Source organism: Rhamphochromis sp. 'chilingali' (assembly GCF_963969265.1).
Source record: "Rhamphochromis sp. 'chilingali' genome assembly, chromosome: 14".
Lineage (NCBI taxonomy): Eukaryota > Metazoa > Chordata > Actinopteri > Cichliformes > Cichlidae > Rhamphochromis > Rhamphochromis sp. 'chilingali'.
Genome location: NC_137941.1, coordinates 24,157,876 through 24,172,933, shown reverse-complemented (window position 1 = coordinate 24,172,933; position 15,058 = coordinate 24,157,876). Strand labels below are relative to the sequence as shown.

Below are 15,058 nucleotides of genomic sequence, written 5' to 3'. Positions count from 1 at the left end.
TCATGTACTTATTTTAATTCCTATATTATTCAAAATGAGCTTTTCCACACAAACCAGTTAGTGACATAAAAATTCCGCTTATGCCTTAATTACACACAATTAATGGATTTTCCCAAAAGAAAATCCGATAATATGACTGACATGACAGTGAGACATGATTTTGTATATGCAGGTGCCTGTTAGTGTGCATTTGTGTGTGTGTGTGTGTGTGTGTGTGTGTGTGTGTGTGTGTGCATGCCCAAGCAATGATGAGACCCAGTCTCTTGTCTGCTCTCTCAGATTGCGCCCATGAGAGATCCAAAAATAACAACAAAGAGCCCTCGGTGGGTGGGATGAAAGCTCTGTCACCAACCATTTCAGCACATAGAGTCTCCTCCCCTACTGTATCACTGAGTGACATCTCACACATCACATGGAGACACGAGAGGGAGGCGGACGCTCTCATTTGACCGCAACAAATATTTCCATATGTTAATAAGATTGCTGTTGGATTTAGTGGGGGCCAAATGGGTTCTGATTCGGAAGTGAAAGGTTGCATGTTACTGTGTAATTGCTGATGTTGACATTTATCATGTGTGGTTAAAAACTGGCTTTGAGGAATCATTTAACACTGAGGTTTTTTGCAAAAATGTAATTTTAAGTTAGATGAGAAGTGACACTCATGTTACCTAAATATTAGGATAAAACCACAAGGTCATTGACTTACCTAAAGACTAGCTTGGCTTTTTCCAGAGTTCACAGCTACATGTTAAAAACACATCTTATAAGACTAGATTAGGTTGTTTGTTTAGGGAACATAAAAATAAGGTAAGAGGGATCTACCTGCAGTAACTCATCTAGCTTTGGCATTACTACTACTAGATTTCATTTAAGCAGGACTTGGTTTCCCCAAGCAGGTAACTCGAGGTCTCATATGGACACTTAAGGCTTATCTGAAAAGTGAGTCCCTCCCCATAGACTGTATAGCAAAGATGGCTTCCTGCTCTGTAAACGTGAAGGTAATAGAGAAGTACCTTAAGCCTGCAACTCTTAAAATTGCTCCGTCAATCTAGGGTAATAATAGAATGGCAACAAAAAATGGTGGTTGCCAGGTGATTTCATGCAATTTTTTTTCATTTTGCAAATGATTAAAAGTAGTTGCAGCAACCACCTGGTTGCCCAAAGTTTTGCCCAAAAACAACCTCAATGTCTGAGTTATCACTTTTGATCACAAGGCAGTTGCACAGGTCACCTGGTGGGAGGCAACCTGTCTCTAAACAACTGCACTCTGAGTTACAAGTTGCACAAATTACAAATTTACATCACTACAAGCATTTCTCAGTCAAATTGGCAAAGCTTTGTAAATATTTGCTGTCTAACTTATAAACAAACCATCAAAAGAGACCAGCAATCAGTCTGAATCACCATAAGCTTATGAGTGCAACACTTCTATGACACATCTTTTTGTAGTAGGGAACTCGACTTACTGTGTTGCCAAACAGTTGTATTCTGACAAAATTTTAATTTGAAAGCAAAGTTGCCGAGTTGGAAATGTCTGTAACTATGTCACTATGTGTCGTCAAATTCCTGAATTTTTGTTTCAAATTTGAGGTTCTGGCTCGAATATAATGTTAAACAGAATTTCTATGTGTGTAGATATTTGCAACAGAATGGAACAGATTTGAATTTTTCTCAGATTCATCAGGTTTAATTAAATGAAAAATTGTTTAATGGTGTTTGATCACTATATCATCACAAGCAGACTGGTCCCTGCCGTCGAAGCAACTATTTTAAAAGGTAATGAGATCGCAAGGTCATTGCACACGGTCATGCCACATCCTCCAACCACTCCTAGCATGACAATAACTTAATAGTCAGCAGGAGCAGATGTCTTAAATAATGTATTATCTCAGTTACTAGTTGTTTTTGTTTTTTTGTATATATTCAAATTGTGTTTTTTTTTAAATTATGATCGCTATAAAAGTGTGCTTTAGGTTGTGCCTATGTATGCATATGACAAATCACTTTGAGCATGCCACTTCTTATACATAGATTTAGAATACCAAGATGGTGATAGCCAACACACTGTTTTCAAGGCTTTACAACAAGACTTCATTAACTACTGGGGGATGGTGGCTACATGCATCTTTAATATGTATTTGCTTTGCTAGCTTAAAAATAACACTTCACAAATGAATGATTCTGTCTTCTTTATACAGTCTACAGGTTTCCCCTTGCTTCCAGGCTTTGTGCTAAGCTAAGCTAGTCTTTCTTGCCTTCAAGTTAGTGTGCAGGCATGAGAGTGGTATTGATTTTCCATTATAACTCTCAGGAAGAAAAAAAAATTAAATTAGCAAACATACCAAAGTTAAATTATTATTAAAGTTACCAAATTAAGAAAAGCAAAAAAAAAAAATCATATAAGCATTAAAGAGAAAATTAGACATGAATCGATTCAAAATCTCTGCAGAATCACTGAAACACTGGAGTAAAGTGACTGTAAAAATCTACTGATCTAATACAATAAAAAACCCCAAAGTAGTGTTTTTCAGAGTCCCTGCTAGTCGTTAAATTCACAGTGAAAATCCCTCCATGTTCTACCACTGATGTCAGGCCAACAAAACTACAAACAGCAATGAAGGACTCCATTGTTATTTCTAACTGGTAGAAGCCCTGAGGTTATTTTTCCTCTGCCTTGAAACAAATCAATGAAGCACAACTCACTTTGAACAACTGCACATTTGCTGAAATCAGATGTGGGTTGAGGAGCCAACCATCATCGCACTTATTCTGTTTGTTGACAGAGGAGGACTTTGATAAACAAGCCTGTTCTTTGAAACAGGTGCCCAAGCATGAGTTCAGTTTTGAGAGGCAATTCAGAAAACTGACTGATTAGAGGATGTTTGTTATTCTACATGCAGCCATTCGGATTCTGCGTATCCTTCTCGAAGTCGCAGAAAGGCTTTCGGTATAAACAGTGATGCTATTTATTTTTCAGCTAAGATAACACAAAGGTTTGACATAGATATTTGCCAATTTTCAAATACCCAAGCAGTCAGAATGACTGTCTTCTCCCATCACTTTGATAAAAGCATCAACAAACAGTAGAACTTGATAAAAAAATCGTACTCTTTCATGGAGGTTTCCTTTAGCCAACGTTGCCCCCATGTGGTTACAAACTGCACAACGTACAAGTTTACATTAGAAATGAACATCCTAAATCTTATGAAAGTTTCCTGGTGTTATGCTTTGATTGCATCATTCATGTAAAATGTAAAGTCTGCCTTCTCAACTGAAAGACTGAAAAACTAAAGTTATGGCTTAGCTGCGGTGTGTTTTTCCTGGCTGTTCTACTACAGTAAACACAACACGCAGCCCGGCCGGTTCACAAACTCAGCTTATCCTCACTATCAACATATGGAAGTGTTTTGAAATTGCTATCTACTAGCAGCAAATGGTCTTAAATCAGTCATTTTAATATCAAAGCACTTAACACTAGAATGATGATTACTTGCAGGTGGAAAGCCATGCTGCTTGTCAGGACCGCATTTGAAGAAAATGACTGAGCTCTTATCCGACACGTACAGTACAGCCAGTGTTCAATAGGCAAGATCGAATTACAGAAGATTACTTTGGAGTTTCAGCAATTTTCCCAAATTACACTGGCCTTTGGTCTCTGGTAAACTTGATTGACTTGAATGGTTTTCATTAGAAAGCCTAGCAGAGTCTTAGCTGTTGATACCGGTACACAAAAGTTGAGGCATTTGAGGGTGAGCGGGTGCAGCTGGGACACTGGAAGCGAACGGGTATGCAAATCCTTTCATGGAAATGCTTCATCATGTTTTAAGGCAACACAGGCTAGCAGACTATGCGCTTTGATTTGTGAAACTTATCTGTGTTTCACAAGCCTGACATTCTCCTACTACGCAGCCATTTGGTCTCACTTAGTTGTCTTTCAAAGGATCTCCTCGGGAAAGCAATATAAGTTCTGGAGTTATTAAATCAACACAGGCTTTCATAATCAATATGGAAGAAAAGTATTGTAAGTATATAGTGCATTTGGTGGGCATTCACAATAAAACCTCATGTGATTTACACTCCGTGTCATATTTGAACTTGAGTCCACCCTCCCTCTGTCTCTCCTCATCCAAAGAACTAAATCTGAGTAATGGAAATCAGTTAGATGTCACAAAGAGCCTGAGCCCAGACTGACAAGAAAATAGCCATGAATAACATGACCACCCTTATTACCCTCCCAGGAAAATACTTAGAGTGGGTTCCAAAATGAAGAGTAATGCGGAGACACTTTCTGTGTCACAAAGAATAAGAGCTATTTATCATGGCCATAGATATTCCCACATATTCCCCCTCAGCTGTCTGGTTGCCTCAACCGCTGCCAAAAAACTGAAATTCAAGAGGTAAATCTGCAAGGAGTTAAGGGTTGGTGTTATAGCTTCTTTTGATTAAGACACTATACTAGCCAACCCGATGCATAAAAGTCGAATCAAGTTCCCAAACTTAGCATAATCAGGTGTGATTCTCATAGTTAGCTGTCATTTAATGATGCCTATAAACCTGCATCTGCATGTGCTGCTGGAAAGAACAACCAAACAGGGAAATCTGTAGTGTGTGTGTGAGAGTGTGTGGCCACATTTCTAGAAGGGTTCTTCAGGTTTTTGATGCCATCTTGAGGAGATTTACGGCTACAGCAGGAAACTAAACCACAGCGCTCATTTCAACTGCAAGATAAATATTTGGGTTACGTTTCCACGATATCCAGTGTCACTTAACGTTTAAGATAGTCTATTTAGAGATTAATGTCAGAGGATGAAAGTGTAGTCATTATTTTTTTAGAGGGCAATTATAGTCGAAACCACCAAATGTTGTGTTTAACTTGTGAGAGCTTTGATGTATTTGTCTGTTCATCAGCGTGATTTAAATTCCAAGCAAAAGCGCTTTAGGAAAGAGAGGAACAGATTGAAGTTTGAATTCCACTTAGTCAGGGGGGTGTAGCAGTTTTTCGGGGTAAGAGAATGAGGGTCGTGTAATGGATCCATCGAGCAGGACCGTTAATAAATAAATAAAGAAAACATAACTGATGCTTTTCAGAGTCTTTGAGTGAATGCGAACATTAAGTCATGGCCGCTGGGGGAAATCCATCTGTTTACGAAAATGACATCCCACTTAGACATTATCGTTTCTTCTTTAATCATCTCCCACCATTTTATCCAGACATCATCAGGATGTGACACTTCAGAGGTCAGATGCACACGCTCCACCCGCAGCCATCATCCAGCTGACAACACCCCAAATTTTTTTTGGTATGGCAGCTCCACACCGAACACTCCAAGACAATGAAGACCATTCACACGGATTTCAGTCCAAGCAAGATGATATGAGGTACTGCTTTTCCTTTCACTGCAACAAAAAAAAAAACACATACGTAGGCAGTGCTACAGACTATTTTCCTCATTATAAAGCTGCAGACTGGCGCAGGCTTCTAATGACATTTGACCTGAGTGGCTACTCCCTGCCAACATTTCAAACCAGTGGGTGCGCCACCAGAAGGCCAGTTAAAAAAGACTGCCCAAGCCTTGAAGCATGGATGAAACTGGCAAACACAAAATATGGCTTGTATTAGGATTAACTTGTACTGCCTGTCAGATCTGATGTCTGCTGGCTTGCTGGACCTTGTGATCGGGGTGTGGTGCATTTTACAGAATAACTGCCACCAAAAAGAGACTTATTTTTCAAGGGTTTGCAAAGGATACCTTTATTTTAGTAGTAATTTATAAGGGCTCTAATGCATTATACCAAAGAAGTAGCAGGCTCAAACTGGCAGCCACGGTTTCTCTACTCCACACAATAGCATAAAATATATTTTATAACACAACAAATCCTGTTGTATTCAACATACTCTGAATTAGCTCCACCCTAACCAGGTTTAAAAAATTAAATACTTTTTTTAACCCATGTTTAAAGCTTGACATTTTCATGAACCGGATATATTTTTTTTTTTTAATGTGGTATCACCATTTCTACATGCCAGTGCTTCTTCAAGCAAACAAACACGAACAAAGCCCCCGTGTATTGTGGTAAAATGATTGAAAGCCACAATGATTTGTTTGCAAAGTTTAAATGCATGTTAATGGTTATGAAAGCTTTAGGGTAACACAGACCTCCGTGTTTCTCAACAATTCAGCGATCTTACAGGTGAGAATTTAAAACACATTCAGGATTATAAGTGTGTAAAGAGCACACATGAAACACTTTAAAACAAAGACGTCTTTTATTGGTTATCAGCTAGCTTGTTTTAAAGAACCACAAAAAAACAGTCCTGATTTTGGCAACGGTTACCTACAGCATACACCAAAATGTATACTGTGCATGTAGTGTTAAGCTTTGATGCACAGCATGGCATCCAGGAGGTTGTCTGTATGTCTGATATGCGCTGTGATGAAACCGTGGCTCTTCAAAAGCAGGCTATATTCAGTTGCGCTCCTCTGTTTCCCCTCGCTCATGCTAAGGGCCTGCAGCAGCCCACGACTGGGGCCCCTTCTGTCTTCATCCAGGAAGATCTCGCTTAGCAGGAGTCCACAGCCTAGCAACATGAAACATAAGCAGACACAGAACATCAGAGAACAGATTTGTACTCCCTTTTCGCTCTTTACATTATGTTTCCACAAAAAAGTATTGCATAAGCAAGGCAGCACTCTGACTTGGCTTTAAGCCTTCGTCTTTTTCAACACTGAGCTCTTTGCAACAGCGGTTCAGAACAAAGACATTGTTAAACCCAAACTAACCAGCACCTATCGTTTTAGCACAGCATGAGAATCAATCGGTCAAATCAGTTTCAAGCATCTGCAGAAAAAGAGCTTTTGAAGAATGAGAATATTATACTCAGCATTAACAATATGCTTTCTGTTTGAAGCGATGTTTGGCTGACATTCACTGTTCAGTAAAGATAAGTACTCATATGAGTGAATATAGCTTTACAAACCTGCTGTGCATGCATCTGCGATTTTACTCAGCAGTATATGCACTTTCTCATCAGGCAGGTCATGAAGAATCCTCGCCAGGATATACAAGTCTGCTTTGGGTAATTCGTCTTTTAAAAAGTCTCCTGATCATAAAGAAAGTGAAAAAAAGCCCTCAAATTAATCACAGATTGAGCGGAATTTGTTGGCATATTTGTCACTCTGTCTAATATGATCCAAACAATCTTTCAGTCACAATTTTCAGTGTCACAAAACAACTGACCTGCTACAAATGATACCCTGTTGTCTGGGTGCTGTGGATGGAAAAATTCATTCAACTCGACAACAGCAGGTAAGTCAAACACTGTTACAGACAATCCAGGATGAGCTTCGGCGAATTCATAAGCCAAGGCACCGGTGCACCCTGAGACAGTGAATTAAGACAAAAGATGTAGAGCAGTGGTTTCATATTCAGTGACAAGCTGTAACGTTTTGCATTCTTTTCTTACCTCCGAGATCACAGGCTGACTTATAGGTGGAGAGGTCAAATGCCGTTGCTATGGTTTTCCCTGTAATTTTTGCAATGTTGTGCATGGCCTTCATGAATCTCAGTTTGCCTTCCCGACTGCTGGAGGAAGTTTCCTTTAAAGAGAGAAGATGAGTTTGAATATGCTCTCACCAGCACCGCAGATATATGACACAGAAATCAGAGATAGCCACCTGAAGCATTTGCTTGCTAAAGGCCTTCTCACGCTGGCTGGTGCCCTCCTGCACAGCACTCTCAAGGTGGGAGAAAAGTGGCCACATGGTTTCGTTACAGTGCTGGAGGTAGCCATGCAGTGAACACGGGGCATCTGACCTCAGAAAATCTGTGGCCAGATCTGCGTTCTCATACACTGGCTTTTGGCATGCTAACAACAGAGTGACAGCAAGATATTTCCAAATTAAGTATTAAATGCCTGCTGCTGAAGGCAAGGGAAAAATATCATGATGCAATTAATAAGAGAGCTGGCTAACCTTTCTCTATACTCTTCAACAATCCCAGAGATACACAGGCTTCCAGCAGACATTCGGTCCCCTTTGCAGATGCTTTGATCTCCTGGGCCACCTGTGCTGCATCCAGCCCAGGCCGGCTATGTAGCAGGTCAAACAAACACAACTTGGATGCTGTAAAAAGTGCCTGCAATGTTTTTGGAAAAGTAGAAGGGAATGCAGAAACAAAGTTAGCTTTTTTTTTCCCCTTTTATGTTGATGTGAGATTGTTGTTAACGAAAAGCATATGCTTCCTGGTTCTTCAAATAGTAACACAAACATTTCTATTCATAGCAAAGTGCATGATTTACTGTATTCCACTACAGCTGCATACCAGTGAGCTACCATCTCAACTAAAAACTATTGTTCTCTAGTTCATTATTTACTTTATTTTCTTTAGAGACAGACAACAAGATCAGCAACAATCTGTGTGCTAAATGTAAAAAAAGTAAACAGAGTTTGCTGATGTTTCCCACATCCAGCTCATAGTTATGGATGAATGAACTGGATTTATACCACGCATTAAATAACACATTATGATTGCCTGTAAAGGTTTGATAACTATAACTTAAGGTGTTATTGTGATCACTTTTTCTATTTTTTCACATTTTACCACAATCATTCAGAATATTCAGGACTTAGAAAGCCTCGCTTTATTTGATAGGCGTAAGCCAAAGCAGTTCAGGACCTGAGAGGAACTTCTCCTTTCTACTGACAATGACTTTCACAAACAGATTTAGCAAACACAGCAGTAATCTTCTACTGTGCAGTGCCACCTTCTCAAAGTGGAAACTTGTGAACTTTAGCCTGACAGTCTCGTAAGCAACTAAAGCAACATCTGGGTAAGACAGTCATTTGAAAAGCTGGACTATTCAAACTGAGATTTTTGACAGCAACCACCAAATGTTTATCTGGAAGAAACTAAAATAAGCAGCATTTAATGGAAGAAGAGCAACTTGCCCGCTGTTAAATACAAATATGTGGGTGGAAAGACTGAGATTTAGTGATGTGTGGGAACTGGTACCACAGGAAACACTCTGCACATGTGAATGTATTGCACTACATATCAAACTTTAAATGCAATTGTTCCAGTTTTGTTTACCAAAAGGTTTTTAATTCCCTTCTTTTAACGTCGAAAACCCAGAAATGTGTTTTAGCTCAATATTTTGCACAAACCTGTATTTATTATTTGCTTAAATCTGTGTCCTCAAGATTTGTGGTCACCTTAAGCTTCACAGGCAACTTGCAGGGTACACAGGAAGTCACATAAACGTATCAAGAAATATGTCAGCACATGTCTCTGTGCAAAACCACCGCAGATTGGTTTCACTGATTTGCTTGTATAGAGTGGAAGCTTTATTTTGCAAAAATAGTGAGCTTTGGATGCAGTTAACTCAAGACAACTCAAGGTTTTAAGCTGAGCTACGTTACTCATTACATCTTGTGGAAGCCAACTACACAAAGAACAAACACATAAAGTTGACATTTTTTCTGTAACAGGTCTTTTACAGAAAGGACTTTTTTTTTTTATACAAAGGCACTGATTACCTTTGAGGCTTTGAATCCATCCATCAGTTCACAGATTCGCTCCAAGTCTCCTCTTGTAGGTTCAGTCACCTGCCCTCTCCTTGTTATCGATGGTAATGTTGCATTGTCATGAAGCTTGACCTTCCTGTTGTCTGTATGTTTAGACGTGCTATTGACCAATGTCTGTGAACTTTCACTTTCACTGTCTTCTCTTTTTACCTATGGGAAGATTTTCTATAAATAGTGTCAAAAGGCGACAGATTTTTGTTATAGAGTTATAAAAACAAACCTTAAGGGCAGGACTGGCTGTGGGGGTGATCTGGGTGTGGAGTCTTTGAATGTCACAGGGGCTGCTTGGTCTGCGAACGGATGAGTTGTGGCTGGGCAGAGCTTGTGAGCTGGAGGGGGGCTGGGTGGGTACTGAGATGGGAAGATTGTCGCTGCAGCTTGGAAGGGTAGACGTGCTTTTCAAAGAGGAAGTACAAAAATTGTAAATAAGGTCTAGCTGTTTGCAGAAGTGGTTGAGGGGAAAACCCACAACATTGAGAAAGTCTCCATGGACATACTCGACCAGCATGCCACCCAGAGCCTGAATACCATAGCCACCAGCCTTGTCCCTGAGACACACACAGAAAGGTTTCACTTGTACAAACACATGTAGGCAAAGATCAATAAACACATACTGTAAATGATCAGCTGTTTACTGGATGCATTCTGCAACAGTTTCACACTATTTCTGAACTGAGCAGAATTGTCATAGTTTGCTGACTCGTGTCAAATGGGACAAGGCAAACACAGCTGGAACAAAATCAGGCATCAAAGTCCAAAAAGCAACAAGTTCATGAAACTCACAAGCAGTTAAATGACCTCCATTGATCGAATACTTAGAAAGAGTCAACAATAACTGTTACAAATGTGAAAAGTTAAAAAGATCACACTTACATGGGCTCACCACTATTGATGTACTCCCATAGCATATCTTCTGAGAGATCAGCAAACTTCACTTTAGTTTCTTCGTAGAAATCTACCAGCTGGTAATCGACTTCTTCATCTTGAAGGCAGCATTGAAGAAATGAAAAAAAGAGTCGCAAGACAGAATTGCCCAATAAATGTCTTCTACATATTTATGGCAGAAATGTTTCTCTTACTATTTTTGCTTAAAACATCTGTGCTAGTGATCTGTAATAGGGAACTGCTTCTTTCTGAATTTCTTTCATTTTACAGAAAAATAAAGTACAAGTGTGACAGTTTCTGAGTCTGTACTTACTTTCTTTTTCATGGCAGAGGACAATAGCTACACCAGTGAACACACTGTGCTCTTTACCACTCAAACTGGAAGAGAAAGACAAAATCACCATGATATCTTTTTCCATTTTATGGTTTTTTAATGTTAACTCTGAATGTTTCCCATTGACACAGACCTTGACAGCATCCTATAAGCATCATGTTTGTCCACTGGTTTCTCCAGAATCATGCCATCTACAGTCTGTGAAATAAACAGTTGGCTAGAGTGAATAAAGAAAAACTTTACAGTAGCCATTAAGAAAATGCATTTGCTTTTGTGCTTTTTTCTGTCTTACCACAATTGTGTCAGCCCCAATAACTATATCTGGAGTCTTCAGGTGTTTCTAAAGTAAATCAAGACAAAGTGTTCTCAGTGATGACATCTGACTGAATAAATTCTATTATTTGTCATAAAAAAGTAGCTTATCTTACAAAGGGCATCCTCCTGGCTACCTCCAGGGCCTTTTGCTTGGCTGTCTCAACAGCATACTCATGAGGTGCTTTGAAAAGCCCTTTATCGAGGGTTTCCTTAAACCAGGACGGCACAACCTCGAAACGTAAACCCTGACAGATAAGAGGGCAAAGCAAACAAAACACTTGTTATATTTAATAGGACTTACGCCACTCTTATCAGATTTACCAACCTATGAAAAATCCAGTCAGTATGGGTTTCTTAAATCAATAATCCTTTAAATTAAGTTTAAAGTAGTTCCTTCAGTGAACTAGCTATACATGTTTTTATTTGACATGGCTTTTCTAGCTGTGTCAAATAAATAAATTTGTACCCAATGATTGATTTGAACTCTGTTATTTTTTCTAAATTTTGCTCTGTAAATCTGCTCTCTTAATGTGGATTTGTCTGCTTTTTATACTTTAATACAACTGCTAATTTTTAACCAACACCATAAAACTGCCATGTTTTAAAGAACTTAAAAATCAAATGTCTTCTCCCTTTTTCCTTCTATTTCACCCATTATAATGAACCAGACTACATGCTAGGGATGATGATGAGATGATTTTTTACCTACTAGGGTTTTACACATTTACACTCAGTCCTATTGTGCAAACTCAAACTACATTCTGTGAATATACGGAATAATAAGGAATAACAAGGGAATAATCAGGAAAACGCATACTGCACTGCGGAGAATCTCAAGTCTTCTAGGAGAAGCGCTGGCCAGCACAACCAGTTTACCAGCAAGCTTGGAAATGACTGGGTTCAGCACCATGGTGGCCTTTAGGTCGAACTGCCAACAAGGTGAACAGAGTTAAACATTACAGATGTGTCCTCTGCGGCTCCCTTATATCAGAGCTAATTTTATCATAACATGAAATTAGCTCTGATATTTTAAAAAAATATATTATTTATGTATTTTACAGGATCCAACTTGTGTTTGTAAACTGTATTTTAAGATTTAAAGAAAGAACAATTCTCGCCTCTGAGCATATATAACACGAGGATGTATTGTGTTCACGCACAATTAACAATGACCTTAAAGAATACAGTGAGCACTTTAGAGAAATCCCCACTCAGTTGCATAAAATCTTAGCAAATAATTTATTGCATAAAGTCAGCAAATAAAGACAACTTCATATTTCAGGAAGCATCGGGCGTAAGTAGCATAGCATTACACAACAGGTATATTTTACACAAGTAAGACATTGACAGCGTTATGAAACTCGACGAACACAGTTCACAACACTAAAGATCTGCTTTAATTACTCTGCTGTTAGCAACACTAATTCATTTGAGCTAACTTGTGCTAGTTTGCGGCGTTTAAAGCTGCGGAGCGAGAAGAAAGAGGAAAAAAATTAACCACGAGTGAACAAAATGTTACTGCAACGTTTGGCGACCAAGTTCACCCCAAAGTGACATGGTTAAAATCTCTCATGTGTTCACTATTATACTATAGTACATGTATATAGCAGCTGTCCTTCTTACCTGTACAACTCGGGGAAACTGACAGCAGGACCCGCCTGCTGCGTCACGACGCATGCGTGATGACGTAATAAAGTAGGCGTCTCGAAGAAACGCACACCAGTTCCACCAGTAAACTACTGCTACTACTTACGACTACTGCTACTCAGGGCTGGACTGGGACAAAAAAAAAAAAAAAAACAGCCTAGGCATTTTGACTAGTGACCGGCCCACCATGGCATTATAGGAAAAGTCATAAAGCCTTTATAATAAACTTAAACCTACACCATCTTCCCAATTCTGGTATTCTAAACAGTACTTAGCAAAAATATAAAACAACCTAATTTATAATTACATATACCCAGAGATGGGCAGTAACGCGTTACTGTAATCTGATTACAGTAAAGTAAGGGATTACTATTGCAAAAACGGTAATTCGATTACCGTTACTTTCCCGTAGGAACGCTGCGTTACTGCGTTACTAAAACCGTGATTTTTTTGCAAGAATGTCTCATGACAGTGACGTAAGCGAGTGCGACGTTTGTGACAACAGCTGTGTGTAGATCAACAATGGATCATATATCGAGTACGGAGAGAGTATGAGCGTGCAGCTTTTAAAATGTGGAAGTACTGACCTTACTTTGAGTTTGATTCCATAAAAAGTGACAAAAACATTAGTGTCCATTGTGCGTGGGAAGAAAACTTCTTTTTACACCGAAAAAAACCCTAAACAAGCTCAGTAATTAGTTACTGATTACTTTTTTCAAGTAACTTGACCAACACTGCATATACCTAACTAATAGGGTTGCCAACTCCCAGGAAAAAAAGAAAAGAAAAAAAAATAGGGAACCACTCCCCCACCCTCTGCCTCAAGATGCTTAATTGACAAAACCAATTTTAATTGAATGCACATATAAAACAAATGCACAGAAATCTATTATTTTTCTCCAGTAATCAAATAGATTCAACATCTTTCTTCAACAGAATTGCAGATTGCACAGATGGTACCTTTCCAAAGGAAAGAATACAATCCGGTCCTTAAGTGATGACATGACGAATCCTACTTCCGGGCCTAAAGTAGTCTGCGTTTAATATGGCTTTTGTGTTGTTAACATGTTTAATGTTATGTATTTTCTTCTATTTAATCTCAAAAAGCTCCTAAAACAGTCAGTGATCACTGTTGACCTCCCTCGGCTTTTATTACCGCTAATCATTTATTTAAGCTCAGTTTTTAAAACCTTAGGATGTAACTACAGCCCAGCCCATGCAGCAGTATATGAATGACTAACCTCGTATTATGGATGGATTATCTCAGTTGTTCTCCTGGCTGAAGTTTGGTCCATTTACAGCATCCTGCCATGCGATTACATTTGTTCCTGACCACCGAGAACACTCACGTTAACTTAACTTTTATCGAGTGGAAAAAAAGTTAGCTTGTTTATATTATGCTGTGTCGCTAGCGGTCACGTAGCACATCATTATATACCAGCTAGCCAAACTTCAGTAACCCTACAAACCTCACTGCTGTTTAGTTTTCTGTCTTCACTAATGTTGGAAGTGATAGCAGAGCTGTACGTTTTAATTTGTTTCCAAAACCCCGCAGTCAGGACATGCTATATTGTATTTAGATAGAAGCTAGCGAGCTAACTTCCTGCTAACTTCTAACTCCGTTAAATGTCATAAATTCCGTTTTCATGGATGCCTGGATGTTAAACTCAATTGTTACACCTGGTAGAGCAGAACGCTGATCATTTTATTAAAGATGACAGACTTTAGACAGTTTTTCAACTCTCAGTAATGCCATAGTGATCGTTTGATATATGGACCTGCAGCGGAGTTTAGGCCCAGACACGGCTAGTGACGTCAGACTTAACGACCAGATAGGGCTTTGGAGTTGACGTAACGCCGCAATGCATTGTGGGAGCGCGGCGCCATTTGAGAAGGCCACGAATCAAAACAAACACACTGTGTTGGAAGGACGACTTCCAGAACCATGCTCAAAATCAGCTCAAAAGTCAAAGGACTGTATCGAGACAGATTGCGCCCGGACGCCAAGAGACGGTACTTGGAAAAAATAGCGTGCACTGGTAATGTGGACCCGTATGAAATACGGCAGTGGAGTAGAAACCCTGAAGACCTACCGCCATTGTCCTACCCTGATACCTTCTCGTACCTTGTCTGTGGAGTCAGTGCATACACCGCGAATCATTTTCGGAATTATAAATCCCTGGAGGCGCACATCTAATTCACAAACGGTTGGGTACAAGAGTTGGCCGCTTTTGAGCCTCCACGTTGTGAGTACGTTGACCATATGACCAAGATACAGCCAGAGGTTGCACAT

The 15,058-nt window shown here is 39.4% G+C and overlaps 1 protein-coding gene across 1 annotated transcript; it reads right to left on the bottom strand.

The window, feature by feature from the left end:
* Positions 1-5,792: 5,792 nt before the first annotated feature.
* Positions 5,793-12,788, bottom strand: asmtl (acetylserotonin O-methyltransferase-like). The gene is made up of 15 exons (XM_080903956.1): positions 12,742-12,788; positions 11,936-12,046; positions 11,232-11,363; positions 11,096-11,143; positions 10,937-11,001; positions 10,783-10,847; positions 10,458-10,566; positions 9,805-10,132; positions 9,537-9,734; positions 7,974-8,136; positions 7,677-7,867; positions 7,466-7,598; positions 7,240-7,380; positions 6,980-7,102; positions 5,793-6,580 (listed from the first exon to the last, which is right to left on the bottom strand). The coding sequence occupies exons 2-15, from the start codon at positions 12,026-12,028 to the stop codon at positions 6,375-6,377; spliced, it is 1,995 nt and encodes a 664-aa protein (XP_080760082.1). The 5' UTR covers positions 12,029-12,046; positions 12,742-12,788; the 3' UTR covers positions 5,793-6,374.
* Positions 12,789-15,058: the final 2,270 nt, after the last annotated feature.